Source organism: Protomyctophum bolini, assembly GCF_963924005.1.
Source record: "Protomyctophum bolini genome assembly, chromosome: 22".
NCBI lineage: Eukaryota > Metazoa > Chordata > Actinopteri > Myctophiformes > Myctophidae > Protomyctophum > Protomyctophum bolini.
Genome location: NC_137883.1, coordinates 17,429,698 through 17,448,951, shown reverse-complemented (window position 1 = coordinate 17,448,951; position 19,254 = coordinate 17,429,698). Strand labels below are relative to the sequence as shown.

Genomic DNA, 19,254 nt, shown 5'->3' with positions numbered 1-19,254 from the left:
TAGAGTTTATTCCATTTTGATAGTATTAAACATTTTGCAGATGCTTGTCTCATTTATTATGTTTTAAATGGGCTTGCACCTCCTCCACTGAGTCAGTTCATAACACAGAAGGACAGTAATGGCAGGGAGGGCATCAAAAACTATCAGAGGGACTGCGTTGTCGTTTGGGCAAACAGTCTTCTCTCAGAGAAGACTGTTTGCCCAAAGAAGTTCTCTGTTGAAGCCTGGCTCCCATGCAGTCCCACTGCCACTAGTACTACTCACATTAAATTAAATAATTTTCACAATCATGGTTAATAATCATATCACCTCAGTCTCTCTTGACATTGGTCTACAACTCTACATACCCTCATTTTTAAGTGGTGCAACCACTTCATTAAGGAGCTATGTGTGTCTGTCCCTGGCTCCCTGGGTCCCTGGCTGGGTCTGCTCGGACAGTGTCACTGTTGCAACAGTGTCACTGTTGCGCAGCCTAACACACACACACACACACACACACACACACACACACACACACATTAACTATGATATTTCGGGTGTGACAGTACAGTACAGTACAGTACAGTACAATAGAGGGACCCCCACACGGTAACTCTGTCATTTCTCAACTATTTCGGACGTGGGGCAGCTCGCTGGAACCGACCCGGCCCCCTGGGTGCGTTCCTGGGGGTCGATGTACCGGGGACCCCCACACAGTCACTCTGTCATTTCTCGACCGTTTCGGACGCGGGGTGGCTCGCCGGAACCGGGCCGACCCTGTGGGTCTCGAAGTTCCGGGGACCCCCCGGGGACCGCCACACGGAGTTGCACCACTTACTTCACACAGGTGTGATTTTACATATTCACACATGTGTACATCTTGGCCCACACGCCAATTTTAATCTACGATTACTCCTGCTCCAATAAGCAAAACGTTCGTTTTAAAATGTTTTACCCATCTCCACAACCACAATATCAACTATAATAAACTTTCAGAAAGTTTGACTGCTTTATATTTGACTGCTTCATTATTATCTTTTCATTCTCCAAACCGAACTCTGTACAGCATTCTGCAAAATATTATTTAGTTAAGTTTGATTGATTGATTGAAATATTGTATTAACAGTTTGCAGAATTACAGTACATTTCAAGCACAAACTCAATACAAAGACTGTTTACTGTGAGTAAGCATTACACTTGTTTACAAGAGGGTCCACCATGTTCAATTCAACTCAACATTTAGAAACGTACAGACACTTGCTTCTATATAGTCAAAGAACAGAACAGGAATTCATCATGATAAAGGAGGTAAAAATGGGAAAGAAACATATACAGTGGGGGGCCTATAGTCTATAATAGGCTATATTATCTATAATAGATATAGCCTATTAACTCCTCGTGGCGAAACGACCGGCTGACAGCCTCGGGCCGTTATTTATGAATAAGTAAATCCACATGAATGAATAATGCAATGCAAGCCGCACAGCAGCCTGTTGTCACAAAAACGGTGGCGTCGTCAGGGAACAGAGTTGCGGAAGTGCACGCTTTGCAGAGGATGGTGAGGGTTTGATTATAGAGAGAGAGCGCGTCTGACTGCCTGTGCCTGCAGCGTACAGCTCCGCCACCAGCGATGCAAGATAATAAATCCTAATATACTCTCTAAACCAGGCCAGTTGACCTGCAGTGTCCGTTTCGGGGCTACAGCCAATCGGTCTAGCTTCGCGTTTGGATTGGTCGGCGGGAGTTACAGTAGCCTACAGCATGGGGGCATTACAGTCATTACCTGATCGCCACGAATACATCGATTTCGCGGAAAAGACGGGATGTGAGTAGACATGTATACGCATGGTGTTTCTCATCATAACTAAACTAGGCTGACATCACGATCTCATGGCACTAAGTATGGAAGCATGCGTGCTTACTGCTTCCATATAGCTGTGTGTCCACTGTTATGTTCTGTAGCAGACAGATACAGATTAAGATTTGCACATGAGAATGCACTGTGTATGTATTGTATATAGCCTACCTCTAAATATATATGCCAGTCTTCTTGGAGAGGACGGCCTATTCCAAGATAGCCTTGTTTAGCAACTTACAACAACGTGATACTTAGGTAGTGGTGCACACACAGTGCACACTCAGCTGCATAGAATGACTATCACGAGTTGGGTACTACTACACTGATGCAATAACTGAAAGTATGCTGAAGGGGAGCCTAACACTTTACAGAGGCCTGAGTCAGTTAATAATAGATGAGACACCTTGTTTATCTACGTTTGAGAAAACATGCTGAGAGCCAGGGGAGCTTAATAAATAAATAATATAGAGCTATTTCTTTAGGACTATGTGGGGCAGGCTATCCCAGGTTTTACTGGAATAGCGAGGCATAGCCTATTCCCAATAGATTTGAGAAGACAGAAGATGGAAGATCAAATCTTTAGTTTTTTACTAAAGAGGATGTGAGGACAGAAACAGGCTTTACATAATAATATGAATAAGCAATTATGCTCAAGTCATGTACAGTACTACAGTCTTACAAAAGGGCAAGTCTGGTGTCATGGTAAACATTTTGACAAATCGCTTTATGTAAGACGTATGGCTGCCTGCAACTATCATTTTTAGTCATTCTATCGAGTAGTAGCCTACATGAATAGAATAATCAAGACATTTGTTTTTATAATAATCATATTTCAACTGGGAGACCCCAGTTGGAATTGAGGCATTACATTTAATTTGACTCTGTTCCACAGATTGTGAAAATAGCAGATCTTGTGAGCTTGTAATATTATTTGACATCAATCAAATCACCAATCTCTTTCGTATAGTGTGTTGATTACTTTTGATGCTTACTTTTGAACGCTATTTTCTGTTCTTTTCTTTCCATCTTTTTTCTTAAAAGTCATTAAATTGTCACTTCACTGTCATCTGGGGACCCCCCCCCAGAGGAAACATGTTGGAAATTTGGCCTCACCTATACTATACCCCCCTATGTGTTGTGAGCTATATATAAGACATTTCACTACATTAGATTTCTTCTTAACTTTAAGCTTATAATGTCATGCCCATAATAGGGAATCGGGATTATTTATCGATTATCAATTATTTGAATTCATTATCGATTATTTATTGGTATAGAAGTTTACCCCTAGTCATACTGTGGCTGTGTAATGGCTGTGGAACCATTTCAGAGGTTGCTTATGCTTATATGATTTGATTTATCAACCAGAATTGGTTTGCCTGAGCACAAACCACATTAAATCGAGGATATTAAATTGTTGGTTTTCAGAACAGGAGAATATAAGCATGTCTCACAATCTTCTCTATTCTTAGTTTCCTATGAACAGATTGGAATTTTACACAACCGATTCAGGCAGCTGAGCCGTGATGAGGACACTTTGCAGTAAGTTGATCTTTAAGTATTTTGTTACCGATACTGACATATACAAATGCCTAGAAATATTCTGTGGTATATAGCCTATACTTCATTCAACACTAGCATTCTATTCAAATGTCACATTATTCATATTACTTGGCTGTGTCTGGTTTATTTGAATATTGTTTTCCTGGATCATTTCTGTTTAATTTTCTTTGGAAATGGAAACCTGCTTAACAGGTTTTGTATTTGCTTACTGGTGACACTAAGCGTTGTAGCCATGCTTTTTTGTATTTTATTTCTAAGGAGAGAGGATTTCAACACTGTTCCAGATCTGGCATGCAATCCCATCCGTTCACAAATCATAGAGGCCTTCTTTGACAGAAGGTACAGTATTGTACTGTTTGTGAGTTACTTGACTTGAAGGTTTATTATAATTGTTTATCTGTTTTCTGTAATATCCCAGAATAATACCCCACTGAGCATTCTTGTACTACAAAGTAGTTTCAAAGTGTAGTTACTGTAACTCAGGGCCGGATTAACCATCCGCCGCTATGTGCAGCTGAACAGGGGCATGTGGCAAGGGAGGCATATTAAAAAAAAAAAAAACATTTTTTTTTTTTTTTATCAGGTCAGGCCAGCTAGCCACAACCAGCGCAGCAAAAACAATCTCTCCTAAGCTCAGGCCAGGCCAGCCAAAGTCAATTTAAATTCAATTCAGGCAGTGTTGCTGCAGCACAGTGCAGCGCACTAAAATGCCCTTTATAAAAAGTTTATAAACACTGTTAATGGAGGGAAGAAGTTAATAATATAAATAACATCAGATGGTACATTTCTCATGTGAAATTGCTTTAAAGGCCCCCAAAATGTCCCCCAAGGGCCCCCAAAATTTTGGCGCGCGACTTGGTGAGATCTGCCTCTGAAAAACTTTTGCAGATAGAACAGTCAGTGTTTCCCAAACTGGAAACGGGCACTAGGGACATGTGGGCACATGGACAACTGCCCAATTGTCCAGGTGCCAACATGTCCCTAGTGCCCAGTTGTCCTGGTGCCCACATGTCCCGGTGCCCACAGGTCCCTAGTGCCCATATGTCCCTAGTGCCCAGTTGTTCTGGTGCCCACATGTCCCTAGTGCCCAGATGGTTTTGGTGCCCGGAAAATGCCCAAGAAATGGCCAGAAAATGCCATTAAAAAAAAAAAAATCTGCGCCCTCGCTTTGCTCGGGCGCGATAGTCGCATTTCTGAAATGCATTTTACTGGTAAAAAAAAAAGAAAACCAATGTAATTTATTGCAATGGTTGCCAGTTGTATTCCAGTGAAGTTGTACTATTTGCCTATACCTTATTGTGTTCCATGTGTTCGGGGTTGGTCGTGCCCGCGCTATGGAGGGGGGGGGCATTAAAAATGATCTGCACAGGGGCACTCATGGGGGTTAATCTGGCCCTGCTGTAACTGTACCTGTAGCATTATGGGGTCTGGAGTGGTCACACAAGCAGATTTGGTCTGAATTTAGAATTTATTGAGAGGATAGCCCTTTGAGTTGCAGCATCTCTTTTTAGAGGGAGTTGTAGAGGCTTACATACAATTACATACAATACAAATACACATATGTTAATACTTCATAGGTTGTATAATAATTATGCTCATCGCAGCTTGTAGCTTAGTAGATAAACATTTACATTTATGTCATATAATCAATGCTAATGGTGGCAGCACAAAAGGAGAGAGAAAAAGAGAGGAAAAAAAACTTAATTTGAAACATACATACTGGCTAATCTAAAAGTTCTGTACAGTATTATTTGAACTTTACAATGCAGTATGCACTTCAAAACAAATGTACATTATGTTGTATATATTTAGCTCCCTGTTTATTGTCATATTTCTATATTATATAATGATGCTTATGAACACATTTAAGACCGGAAATAATGTACTATTTACTGCATAGTCAAATGTAAATTAATAGCTGTAATTGACACCACAAGCAGCCATTCCACAATGTATACTATAAAAGTGGATACATATACCTGTAGATAGAACTGGTGGTGAGTGGAGTAGTAGTGTATCAAATATGGTCCTAATGGAAATGTTTGTCTCTGCAGAAACTTTCGACAGAATGGTGAGGGGACAGTGGATGAGATTGGGTTTGAAGAGTTCCTGGTGGTCATGTCCCATTTCAGACCTCCAAAAGTGCATGTGACAGAAGAACAGCGTCTGATTATCCGGAAGGAGAAATTTAGATGTACGTCCTCCTCACACAGGCTGATCACAATCATGAAAATAGGATATTCGGTTTTAGTGGTTATGGTTAATACATAAAATGTGATTATTTCCTTTGTGTAAAATCATTGCAAGATAGTATCACATTCTAACTCACTAATCGAGAAGAATGGTCATCTGTAACAGTCTCTCCTTCTTCGACAGTTCTATTCAACATGCATGATACCGACAATGATGGAAAAATAACCCTCGAGGAATATAGACATGTAAGCCTGCGCTTAAACATTAACCCTACAGATGACAATAAGTACTGTTACATTATTTTTTATTAATATTATTATTGAGTCTGCGTCAAAATATTATCATTCTATGACATAATGATTAAGAGGTCAGTCTTATTTGTGCCACAACCAGTTTGATTTAAGGTCAGATCTTTTGTGGAGATTGCTGTCATTGATCTGCCGTGGATGCGAATTGTCTTAGGTGGTGGAGGAACTGCTATCACGCAGTGGAGCTCTGGGAAAGGACACAGCCAAGGGCATTACTGATGCTGCCATGTTGGAGGTGGCCAGTATTTCAATGGGTCATATGGTATGGAAGCTATGTCAAGATCACGTTTCGTTTGAGTTGAATCTCTTGCACTTCAGACTCTCCACAATTGGAGAGGCTGGTGCTCTCAGAATACAAGTTAACAATATACTAGCAACGGTAATATGGGTGCTTCACACCTTCAGAACACTAATAAGATACAGAAGCAAACAATATAATTTAATGGTATAAGGTGCAAACAACTAATGTTTCAAGGCACATTGTGTTTTCTTCAGAGTCAAATGCAGAGTCTATCAAAATGTTAATCTTTTGTACCTTAAATTATTCAAGTGAATCGTGTGCTTCCCTATTGTGGCCGTTGGAACTGTGTAATTATTTTGTATTTGTTTACATTTAAGTATATAATGTCTGAGCATTTTCATTAAGTGTATTTTCTACTCCCAGGAACCTGATGAATTTTATGAGGGGATCACGTTTGAGCATTTTGTTAAGGTAAGTACAGTAATGCCTAAATGTACTATTTTCATAGTTGCATGCTGTAAGTGTACTTAAAACCTACATGTAATGTTAATTGTGGATAGTAAACAAACAAGATGTAAGGGTGCACACCAGTGCTGAAGAGGTGATCACGGGGCAGAAGATTGGAGACAAGAAGGAAGAGGCCGCACGACTCGTAGACACAACGATACAACATCTTTTTTGACAACCCAATGTTTCAACCAAGTGGTCCATAGTGCTGCCGGTATCCGGAGAACTCGCCAGTTTACCAACTTGCCGCGATTTAGTGCATTTTAGTTTTACTTTGTGAGAGAGAGAGAGGATAGTGGTTTAGAGTTAACACTAGAGAAAGTAGGAATGCTAAAAGTTTAAACACCAAAGTTTAAACATGAAGTTTTTCATCATGATCTAGCTGACCATTTAATTGCAGAAAATAATTTGATCACTTTGGAAATTAACTATAACATCTGTACACTAATGAGAATAGCATGTTAGCATAACGATGAAGACATTCATGAAGACATTTCTCCGTGGCGACTTGGTAAACTGGCATTCGTGCTGCCTCTTCCTTCATCTCCAATGTTGATAGTATTGACTCAATAACAGGATATCCATGAGTTATTTGTTTTAATGATTGCCACATCATCATTAATTCACAAATACTGATTTCAATATCTCCTTTCCAGTTACTGGATGACTTTGATATTGAATCAAGAATGAGTATCCGCTTTTTGAATATGGACACGACAACCATATGCAAGTGAGTCCCAGATATTTATATATGCAACAATTGGACTAAGTTGTTAAGTTTGTGTGCACATATTTAGTTTTGATAATATATAGAATAATATGCTGTCTAGATGCCTCTGACACCAGGTTTTTCTTTGTGCATTAGACTTATGCTTTGATAACTATGCAAATACAAATATGAAAGCAATATGGATGGTATGGATTTAGCATTCAAATATCTTTTTAGCAATATTATATTATATGATACAATATATAGCCAATCTATTCCATATGAGTCGTCACCAGGGTATGACTACAGTTGCTATTGTACACTAGGCAGATGCAAGGCTGTTGCTTGATGGTTCTTGGTGGTTGTTGGGAGTATGTTCCCTCGACATAGTACTGTAGTGTTGCTACTGTTGAGTGTTGCTAGGTAGTTTAATGCTGGTTTCTATGTGGTTTCTGGGCTGTTGCTATGGTAACTAAGAAGTTTCTAGGGTCTTTAAGCAACTTACAGCAACAAACCAAATACTGCTGTCCGATAAAGTAATAATGAAGTTGCTGAGTGAGGCCGGGGCTCCACTATGTGCGTTGCGTCGCGTTGTGTTTTGACAGCGTCAAAATATGAACCGGGGTGAATGGGTGATGCCGTCCAGAGTCCAGACGCCATCCAAACGCAATCGTCGGCAGTGTTTCACCCTTCATTGATTAAAAAGGGAACATTCCCTACGTTGGCGACGCTGATGGACGCCCAATGGCTGCAGTGGAGCCCCGGCGTAACAGACAGCATTTCTGTGTGCATGCAAATATGATAATCAGGTATATATATTTATTACTTAAATTTATATTAGCATGATATAATACAGAACACAAATGTTTGATTCACATCTCTACAAATGTGACACTTAAAATAAACGAAAGCGTCAAAGACACACTAAAACACATAAACGGTTGCATGCTCTGCACCCCGTATTTGCACTATTTAAGACACCATGAAATGGAAGTCATTGTGCCTTTCCTATATTCACTTTCATGGTAATTTTCAGATGTTTACATGTACAGTACATAATGAATTGAAATTTCTCTTCAATGGGTCTTTAAGAGAAAACGTGATTTTCAAAATAGTAATAAAATATTTTTGAGGATACTAATTGGGTAAATGGAGAAGAGGTGTTGAAGTTATGTATCACCATTGTTAGTTTTCATTATCAAATGCATTCCCTCCATGAATATTCTTCATGACTCTGAGTGAATTCATGAATGTATCAATTCAATACCCATCCCTTACAGTATTATAAATATAAAAAATAGAATTATTATACAAATTGACTTTTACGTCTTAATAAGTGAAAGCTGCACAAGAGGCACAATTTACACAAAGGAAGCATTGAAACTATTATTTGTAACAGAGCCAAACAAAAAACTATACTTTGTTTGCGTATCCCAAGCTTTCTCAATATATTCAGCAAATACAAATCATTGTTTTCAAAAATCCATTTCAAGTCTGCATCACTGAACCAAAAGAGTTTTGACACTCACTGTATAAGGAACAATAGAATACAAAGTGGAACTCAATTTCATTGATATCACAGAATGTATCAATCAATGTTATTAATTTATGTGCTATTGTAGCATCTAAACATATTTCTTTGGATGACCTTTTGATGGTCCTTTCATGGTGTTGTGGAGACTCATAATTCTGTTCCGGTGAAGGCCTCAACGATGACATTGAGGGTTTCCTGTGATACAAAAATATTATTATTTGTAAAAAAAAAAAATCTGGTGTTTCTCATCTGGTAAAGCCTCCAGGCCATTCACAGGAAGAACACTGTCAATGTAACATGGGAACATGGCGTCTGGCTAAGTGTCTAGAGGACAGAAATTGTCTTGAAATCTTAGTGGGCCTCAGAGATTTGTTTCATTATTAGACCAATATTAAGGCCTTTTGGACATTGGTTTGGTTTGACCACTTTCAACCCGGCATGCTTATTTTGGGCAATTAATGAAAATGGCAGATCTACAAGCTCACAAAGCATTACAATGTGAAGTGTTGGGAACTTGTAGATTGGCTATTTTTATAGATCTAAAGTGGTTAAGAGGGAATTCACTGCCTCTTGATGTAGTTGCAGATTAGCTGAGCTCTCTTCTTCTTACTCATGTCTGACCTTTAAATCTTTAATCTACAGAACGCCACAGCATACATTTAAGTACAGATCAGTACTCACTACTCTTAGGCCCAAACCACACCAATGCAACAAAACAGTTTTAAGGACATGTCACACCAATGCAACTCCTTGCAACTGCCATTGGGGATAATGTTGCATGCAACTACTCGCAACTGTTTGTTTGCAAGGAGTTGCATGGCGAATCATTGGTTTGGTTTGGGCCTTATACTGAGAGTTGAAGTCACAAGGAATGATCAACCCTATATACTTTGTTGTCAAATGGCAAAAAATACTCAGATCTACAACCACATGGGGTTGCAAGATCTGATATTTTCACAGATTTCACCTATTATGACATGCACAAAATGCTATACAGTTTCATGTTGTTAATAGATTAAAAACATGTACTACATAGCATGTATCACCTATGTGTGTATTTTATTTCCAGCAGCATAGCATAGGATTTTCCTATACTTTATGTGCAACTGTAGAGATTACATTTGGTATGTGGCTCTATAAGTGTGTATTTGTCAATGCAAAACAAGAGTGCTATTTTGAGAGATACTGACATTGGTGTAAGTGTACTGCAGTTGTAGGTACAAGGCCAAAGGTGCCATTACCACAATAGCATAACCTTGAGTGCATTATTTCTATTACGCCACAAATTAATTAATATTTATGATTAGCTTAATGAAGAATATTATAATTACAACAGCATTGCTAGGTAAATAAGATGGATGCATTGAGTCAGGGTATTGAATCTAGAGATATTGGCAATCATTAGAGTCTCAGTTAATCTTTATGTAAGGTCAAAACTAATTTTGGTATTATTATTATATCCCTTGGACGATCAAAACCACACTGAATGCCTGCCTAAATGTAATCTATTAACAGTGCTTAGCCTTAACAAAAATGTATACATTTAAACCCATGCCTACGTTAACATTTAATTAATTAAACCTGTGCCTGAAAATAACATAAAACAGCTCTTGATGGCACTGTGTAGATACATTTTTCTGTACTTTCTTGGCATCAAATATAACCTACAACAACTGTTTCGGATGCATTTACACTGTGTCTATGCTGCCCTCCAGAGACCAAAACATGTAAAACAGTTTAAATGCTTTTAATGTTTGTTTTGGAGGTTTTATTTTTATCTATCATCTATAGGCTACTATTTTGTGTATTCTATGAAGGTATGCATGGTGAATTACATTTGAGATATTTCTTTGCAATTGCTTATCATACTGAATTATAGCCAGCCCCATACAATCTAGGGTTATATTGTGCACCTTTAGCATTTATATATACCTGTATGTAACTTTTTGTACATCATTTAAATAAAAGGCTAAAAATGTGATTGCTGTGGACACTGATTATGAATTTTGCAACTAATATTTATTTAGTACAGAAGAGTTTAGTACATTGTACAATAAATAGACAATGAATTAATTAATACATTTTTATTTTCATCCCTTGTCTCAGTCAAGACCCATCCGTTACGGGATTATAAGACACCAAACATCATTTTACAATGTTATTGTAGGAGCCATCTTATTTGATTTGACCAAATGGCGCCCCCACTGGTTGCCTTGAGAAATGGCACCATGGTTCCCTTTAATTAAGCCACAGGCTCACAGCTGTAGGTGGAAAGACGCCAGTAGAGATACAGATTTTCAACAGCTTGCACGCAACGCACAAACAGCGCAGTTAGAGAAAGAAAGAAAGAAAAGTAGCATACTTTATTATTTGTTATCGAACCCTGCGCTCGTCTGTTTTTTGAGACCTTTATTTAGTTTATGTCTGGAGCCTGTTCTTGTTTGTTTGCCCCCGTTTATTTTGAACCATACACTCACACAACACAAACTCCTACCAATAATACCAACCTTGCAGTCATCAATCGCCATCGACAAACAACTATACAACAAGTGAGTAAACAACAACAAGACGCCCAAGTCCCAAAGTGTGAGCACGTTAAACCGTATATCTCTGGTGAATGATTACAGAAAGAAAGGCATATTGGCCCTACAGTTATGTTATGACGGTTGACGTCACTTCCCTCTTTTAACTTAAAACTAACTGTAGAATTCCAGACCACTTACCCATGCTAATCCAATTCAATAGATACAGATTGTTCTCATTTTCACACTGCCATAGTTTATGAATCCTCTCTACAGGTACTTTATTTTGTTTAAGATATTTTGATATTCATTGATGTTTTAATATTGGGCTAAATAGTGGTTTCTCAAATTCAGTTCGTGATACACAGTCTATTGACTTTGCTGTCTAGTCTATGGTAAACAAAGACGTTTTCCTTACTGTACTGATTTCGCATTGATGTACAACCATGCTGCACAGACATACCCCTGTGTTTTTGCTCTAAATAAAACTCAACAGTTCAGTTAAGGAACTTGATTCATGACCCAGAGTGAATCCCTCACCAACTTCCAGTTTCTTTGTAAAAGCTTGTGACCAGAGGAAAACCTTTAAATTAAGAGTAACTCAACAATTAGCAGTTGACCATAATTATCGTCCCTGGTGTCTATATCGTGGTCACATAAGTCCAGCCCACTTTGTAGCACATACATGCACATACACATGCCTTTTCGTGCATGGACAGACAGACCCTTATACAATTTATACACATTCAATAGTCAGGCCCATGCACACCCACACCTTGTGACTGGCCAGACAGCCTGCCTGTTTCACAAAATCTTTCCTATCTGTCTTGAAGACATGCGTCACTGAACTGATATCACATAGTCAGCGTCTCAGCTGGCTTCCTCATTTGCTTTTAACCTTGTGGACTGCCTCTGTGCAGCTGTGTTGTTGTTTTCAGGGTTCTATTTTCTGGGGAGAATGGGGGGAAAACCGTGCCTGTGCTTTTGATATTTTGGTCATTCATTTTTTATCTTCGGTGGGGATGTGCTTTATCCCTGCTATTGGTCAGTAATACAGTAATTCAATACATGTATTTCCTTTGGGAAATGTAGACTGTCTGATATGTTTGATATATTTATTATAATATAACAGTTTAATTAAAAATGAAACCTGCAAAAATATTGTATCCTACTACTGTGGGATCAAACCCATCGATGACAATGCAACAATGTATAAAATTCAAATATTGACAATCACTCAAGTAGTCATCTTATTGAAGGACATTGACTTGTTGCGTATCATGTACATTATATATATATATATATAACTACATAAATAAATAAATATGAATATTGATTTAGCCAGTTTTAATGATTCTTTATGCATCGCACCCAACATGTGTTCATCAACAGTGTATTAGACCCTGCAACAAATTGAACACATTGGACCAACTTGGCCTGGCAAAAAATAGCACTAAATGTTAAATTATGCATTATTTTATTATATTCCTCTGTCATAAACATATAATAAATAATAAATAACATAAATATAAACAGAGAAAATCAATGATGAGCCAGCCACCTTGATTTCCTCAGTTGAAGTCCAATTGTTCAATTGCCAGTGTATGGAACTGTTGAAAATGAGGCCATATCTTGTGTATCTTCAAAACAATTCATTCATTTGTGTCCTCTTCTTGCAAACCTTGCCCTTTAGAGTCCTCATTTCTCGGACAACATTTGACAGGAACTCCTTGTATCTCTTAAGCACCACACAGCCATAGACCTTCTGTTGGAAGACGTTCTGTGAGGGAGGCAGTGGCGTCGGTCCCCCTGCTGGCTCTGGTAAAGGTAGGTTTGGGAAGAGACTCTGATAAAGGCAGTTTATTTTATTGGCCAGAGTGCTGCTGCGATTACTGACTTTCACGAGTTCTGTGAGCAATGTACTTCCAGCTAACTGTAAGTCCGTCTGCTGCTCAAATACCCTTTTATAATGTGGGAAGAAAGCTTGCAGATGTGTATATATGCTTGCTATTCTCTCTGAAGGGTCCAGGCCTGCGATGTTGGCGTCAGGAACATTGTTAAAGGATGTCTTGCAGAAAAGCTCTGAACCTTCCCCTTGACTGGCCTTCTGCAGATTGAAAAACAAGCAAATCAATTAGAATCACTTGTTAATTCCACAGAAGCATTTGCACCAATGTTAAAATAAAATATATAGCCTAATGACACAATCATCATATTTTAACATACTGTGGCAAAAGGAGAAACCTGACTCTGTACTTACGTATATTCTGATTAGATCAACAGTTTCCTTCTGTATGAGCCTGGTTAACTTCAAAGACTGCTGTAGAGAAACCCCACACTGTTGGTTTCTGCATAGTGGGACAGTTCTTGTTGAATCAACAGTCATGACCAACAGAATGGAGAGTAACGCTGAGGAGAAAATGTACTGGTCAGTCCAGAACATAGATCACTTATGAGAGCTGATCACTTTATATTGTGACTAGGAGAATATGTTACAAGGAAAATATGTCTTACAGTCTACACGCACACAGTAGTCAGCTAAAATCAAGTCTGTGCTGTCCCTTTTTTTTGAGCGGGTTATCCATGCCTTTATTTCTACGCGGTTTGACTACTGTAATGCTCTTTACATTGCTTTAAATCAAGCCTCCCTTGCTCGACTCCAGCTAGTCCAGAACACGGCCGCACGTCTACTCACAGGTACTCGCAGACGTGAGCATATCACACCTGTTTTGGCCTCCCTTCACTGGCTCCCTGTCCGCTTTATACCTCTATACCTGTCTGACCTTATTGAGGTCTATACTCCTCCAAGGTCACTGCGGTCTGAGGGCCAGCTAAATCTCAGGGTCACAAAGAAGACCCGCTTAAAGTCCAGAGGCGACCAAGCCTTTTCTGTTGTAGCCCCCAAATTATGGAACGCACTCCCCTCCCACGTCAAATTGGCCCCTTCCATCAAGACTTAAATCTCGCCTAAAGACCCACCTTTATATGATGTCTCAGTTGTTTTCACTGTTTGTACTTTGTATTCTCGCTGTTGTTGTTCTGTGTGGTAGCTATAGTGTATTTGTTTTTATTTTCTCCTGTACAGCACTGTGTGTGTGTGTGTGTGTGTGTGTGTGTGTGTGTGTGTGTGTGTGTGTGTGTGTGTGTGTGTGTGTGTGTGTGTGTGTGTGTGTGTGTGTGTGTGTGTGTGTGTGTGTGTGTGTGTGTGTGTGCGCGAGAATTAGAAAGCAGAAGATTGGAAGTGGTCAGCAGTTTTTAACCACATTAACCCTGGCATCCCTATTTGGGGCAAACGTTCAAAAATATCTGATCTACAAGCTCGCGATATGTCACATTGGGACCCGTTGTCAGCTCGTAGATCGTCTATTTTCACAATTTGTCATACAATGCAGTATATAGGGCTTAAGTGGATGAAACAATTCTCTGATCAGATCAACACATAGTTTAATCACAAAGATTCACAGACCCATGCACTAATACTCCATCAGACACAACAAATCATACAAACACTGAATGCCATAATCTCCACTGTTGCAGAGGTGTCATGTACAGTATGTTCATCACATTTTTTGTGAGGTGAAACCTCCCTTTCTCCCTTAGTATGAAAATGCAGCCACCAGGCATTATGGCGAATGCATTTACCGTAAAGCCTTTAAAGATGATTTAATTGTGATGTGATTGATTAAGTGATAATGATGTAAAATGACTTACTTGATGCTGGTTGTATTGGCGGAGGTAAATGCATATTCTTTATGTGACCATTCATTCCCCACACAGTGCCACAGGCCAATTGTAGAGACTTGTCATAATCACACCCCTTAAAAACTTTTTAAAGACTGAAACCACACATTTGTCATAAGAGGAAATGACGTGCTCTTTGTGAGGCAACAAAATTTCCCAGAATGTCCTCTTTTTTCAGAGTTTTTTTAGTTTTTTTTTAGTTTTATCCCTCCCTTTATTTAGAAGACTACCCCACACCTAAAAGGTTCAATGAAAAACATTTGTAATTAGTCATTTTTGTAGTTTATTATACATTACAGTAAATTGCTCAAAATTCATTGAAGGTTTTATTTGGGTAGAGAAAATAATATACACACTCCCACAGGTAGGTTTGAAATATTCAGGTAAAATGAACCCGGCAAATTTCACAAATACATTTTAAATACTTGTTGATCAATATTATATGAGGTCAATGATCTATGGCACAGTTTACCGTGAGATGCTGCTCTGTCGCCCTCTAGAGACAATCAGTGAGAATGTGAGAATACATTGGATAAGGGAAGTGAGTTCACTAGACTAGAGTACACCAGGCTGCATGCATGACAATGCTGTTTCTACGGCCTACAATGAATTGTTTTAACCACTTAAGCCCAATATACTTTGTCGTACGAGAATCCGATATTTACTTGGTGTCCGTAAAGATAGTGGGTGGGTAGAGAGGCCGTCTGTTATTGAGAAGGTCCCTGGATCACACCCTGGTCTGCCCAGTCTGTGTCAAAGTGCCCCTGTCATTTAACCCTTAACAGATCCCCTGGCTTCATATTAATGGCCTAATAGTTAGTCACATTATGTGCAAATGACACATATCCCCAAAACAACTAGAGGATTAATCATTAATGTTATAACGGAGGAATGTTTACAGGTGACAGCAACTTCAATCCTGGCATGACCCTGGCGAAAAATGGCAAATCTACAGTACAAGCTCACAATGTGTCAAATAGTGCCATGCTGAGCTTGTAGATTGGCTAATTTTGAATTGCTGAAGTATAAAATAGGGTTTAAAAGTGACTAAAGCAGTTATAAATCCTCGTCTATGCATTTGTGTGAGTATTGTCTAGTCTACAATGTCTAGACACAATCATTACATAGCGAACCACAATGCAACAGTAACACCTAATAGAGCCAGTCTCTTATTCAAATCTTTGTTCCCTGTTATCAAAAAGGATTTGACAGTGGTGCTGTTATAACTACTTTCTACTACTTTTCTAACTACTTTTTATGTTCATTACTTATTTTGTATGTATCTTTGGCACTTTAGTCTAGCATTTATGTTTGTTTGATATATACGTGAGCGTGACTATAGTGTCTTCATATGAGAACTTTCACCCTGAACCCTGAATCATACAGGAAGTTGACAAGGTCACAGCAATATAATTTCTCAATCATATACTTTTTTCCACTGTAAAAGGTTGGGTCACCTTAACCAGTGTAGGCAATGCATCTATGTCATCACTCATTGTAGCATGGTTGTGAAATCTGTCTTTCTTTGGAAAGCTGTCAGGTTAACTTAACACCACATCCCTGAGATAACATCGTCATCAGAAACAGTATCTCTATCAATCTTACAGTCATACCACCCTGATCATGCCCAATGCTGTCCCATCTGGGAAGTTATGCATGCATTATAGTTGAGGCTGCCTCGAAATACCAAACAGCTCACAATGATGACCATCTGAGCAGCCATCAGGTGGGCGAAGCTGAAACCGAATATCCCCCGCAGGATTAATAAAGGTCTACCTTCTTCTTCCTTCAAATGAATAGACATAATTATATTACACACAATAAAAGTTATTCGCCTATAATATAGGGGGACAACTATCATATTATTAGCAATGTGTGATCTTGCTAATTATGTTGAAATCCAACAGAAAACTGTGCAAGGTTACAGGAATAAGAAGAGGTTGCATAAGTTTGAATGAGTACTAGATGTGCAGGTCGGCCTTCACATCTCGATTTTATTGTTTCGTTATACCACTGACTACTTGAAAAAAGCAAGGGGAAGCACCACAACTCTGTCAGCATAATCTCAGGTAAAGCTTGACCGCCACACCACAAGCTCTCTACCATCCCCCGGGGCTTTCCCAGTAGGTAACTGTTGCAGATGGTGCCACAGACTGTCAACAGTTCAAGGAACTTTTAGTTGAACTCATGCCAATCTACACGGACATAGTGAAAAAAGCTTGTCATCAACACCCAAATCAAACCCAAATCAAACAGTCTGGGTCAGACCACATGGAGATCGAGGAAACACAGGAAGTTCAGAACTGTAACTTCCCTCATAATGACTACACAGCCAGGAGGGTGATTTACTGAAAAGTTTTCTCTTTCAAGTTTCTGGTTCAGGTTTCATGTTCTGTATGTGTGCATGTAAGCTAAATATATTATGAAGCATACATTTTATATGGTGTAGGCAAGCAAGCCAAAAGTATGATGTTGCAGTCCTGAACCATATATCAACATGAAAAGACAACCCCACATGTTTAAAAAAGAAGAAGAAGCATTGCCATAGGAGGTAGGATGTTGATCAAAATACATATTATTTTCAATAGAATCTCTTTTATTTTGTCTTTGAACCACACAGGAAATGATGAATGATTTTTTTTTCTTTCTTTTTAGAAAACTCCCAGTTATTTCTACCTAAATATGTATTTCTAACATCTTAAAGTCACACAATTTTGAAAAAGTCTCAAGCCAACTACTATCAAGACTGAAGCAGCTCAATAGCACTGTTGTGGAACTATTGGGCCACAGTTCTTCATTACTGGGCAAAAGGCCTTACTGAAAAACATTAGATTAATAACCAAATGTCAGAATGTTGACTTGGAGGTGAAAATGCTGAAATCTGGAGAAGCCATTTCATTTCTTTACATGCTCTTTTCAAAGGAGTAGTAATGATAAGACTAATAACAATGTCAATTTATTTAAAGATTTTGGCTTTTCCACACCCCAAATTAATATTGAGCCTCATACTGTAGGTATAAATATAACATCAGAAATATATACTCCAGATAGCCAATAATAATGACTTGTGTTTTATATCCTCTCACCCCTGTGAGGAGCGTGATGCTTCATTGACGTTCTGAAGGCCTCCTGTCAAATGTAACAGGGTTGCATTCAAGACCACAACATTAAACAATATATTTCAAACTGATCTGTGATAAAATAGCATTTAATGTATTTTTTTCATACATACACTTCATTTTTTTAGAGGGCGTCATTGCATGGGATACTCTAAGTGTATTCCATGAGTGTTTGAAAAACATTATACTATTTTTAATCAAGAGGGGTTCAAAATGCTTCACAATGAACATTTCAAAACATTTTGTAAAACCCATGAACATGAATTTAATCCAGTCTTCCTCTCCAAGACAAAAACTACAAAGGCTAATGGTGGTATTTGAAATTAAGCACCAAACAATTGTCTTTCCATTCTGTATAATGGAAAAAATTGTGCAACGTGTTCTGTTCAATGACAACAGTGAACATTGCAACAAATATGTAAATCTGGTCACTAGACACTAATTACTCGAATGCAACCCAGACCGACCACTTTTTAGTATTACTGTTGTATAACCAAAGATCTCAAGAAGATCGTTAAAATTAATAGGAAGTCTGTGATTCGATTTAACAGCATTTACCCCATATTGTAGTCTAGTAGTTGTTTGACATAGCAACATATTGAGCTAATGTATGACCATATATTGTAACAAAAAACGAAAACAGAAGCAAAATCTTTATCATATAATATTAAGTTCTGTTATCAATAATAGACCAGTGTCTCTGTATGCTCTATCTATATTATCATGTACAAATATTCATATCAAAAGTTATACAGCACAATTCTCACCATTTTCCTTTACAAGACCTTTGATTGCTGAATATTAAATGATTCACACATTTGGATGGAAGAAACAATGGTGCCGGCCTTGTTAAACAAAAAATAATATAATATATATATATATTTATATTTATATTTATACTGTATATATAAAACATACATACATAAATAACTAAAAGCTGCTTCATAGGCACAACTTAAATCAAGGCATTTGTGAAATTA

At 38.3% G+C, this 19,254-nt stretch overlaps 2 protein-coding genes across 2 annotated transcripts; one reads left to right on the top strand and one right to left on the bottom strand.

The window, feature by feature from the left end:
- Nucleotides 1-1,572: 1,572 nt before the first annotated feature.
- tescb (tescalcin b) lies at nt 1,573-10,854 on the top strand. Its single transcript, XM_080756047.1, has 8 exons — nt 1,573-1,804; nt 3,310-3,379; nt 3,659-3,739; nt 5,455-5,594; nt 5,777-5,838; nt 6,056-6,163; nt 6,566-6,613; nt 7,306-10,854. Exons 1-8 carry the CDS (start codon nt 1,741-1,743, stop codon nt 7,381-7,383), a joined length of 651 nt encoding a protein of 216 aa, XP_080612173.1. The 5' UTR covers nt 1,573-1,740; the 3' UTR covers nt 7,384-10,854.
- A 2,050-nt stretch (nt 10,855-12,904) lies between these two features.
- m17 (IL-6 subfamily cytokine M17) lies at nt 12,905-15,188 on the bottom strand. The gene is made up of 3 exons (XM_080755749.1): nt 15,126-15,188; nt 13,675-13,823; nt 12,905-13,521 (listed from the first exon to the last, which is right to left on the bottom strand). Exons 1-3 carry the CDS (start codon nt 15,178-15,180, stop codon nt 13,057-13,059), a joined length of 669 nt encoding a protein of 222 aa, XP_080611875.1. The 5' UTR covers nt 15,181-15,188; the 3' UTR covers nt 12,905-13,056.
- Nucleotides 15,189-19,254: the final 4,066 nt, after the last annotated feature.

Bases quoted from the DNA above. Each gene is read 5' to 3' on its own strand.
- tescb (XM_080756047.1), top strand. From the start codon at position 1,741: ATGGGGGCATTACAGTCATTACCTGATCGCCACGAATACATCGATTTC. The intron at 1,805-3,309 runs GTGAGTAGACAT...CTCTATTCTTAG, and splicing joins TTTCGCGGAAAAGACGGGAT to TTTCCTATGAACAGATTGGA. The intron at 6,164-6,565 runs GTATGGAAGCTA...TTCTACTCCCAG, and splicing joins GTATTTCAATGGGTCATATG to GAACCTGATGAATTTTATGA.
- m17 (XM_080755749.1), bottom strand. From the start codon at position 15,180: ATGAATGGTCACATAAAGAATATGCATTTACCTCCGCCAATACAACCA. The intron at 13,824-15,125 runs GTAAGTCATTTT...TTTTCTCCTCAG, and splicing joins GCCAATACAACCAGCATCAA to CGTTACTCTCCATTCTGTTG. The intron at 13,522-13,674 runs GTAAGTACAGAG...TTCAATCTGCAG, and splicing joins TTGATCTAATCAGAATATAC to AAGGCCAGTCAAGGGGAAGG.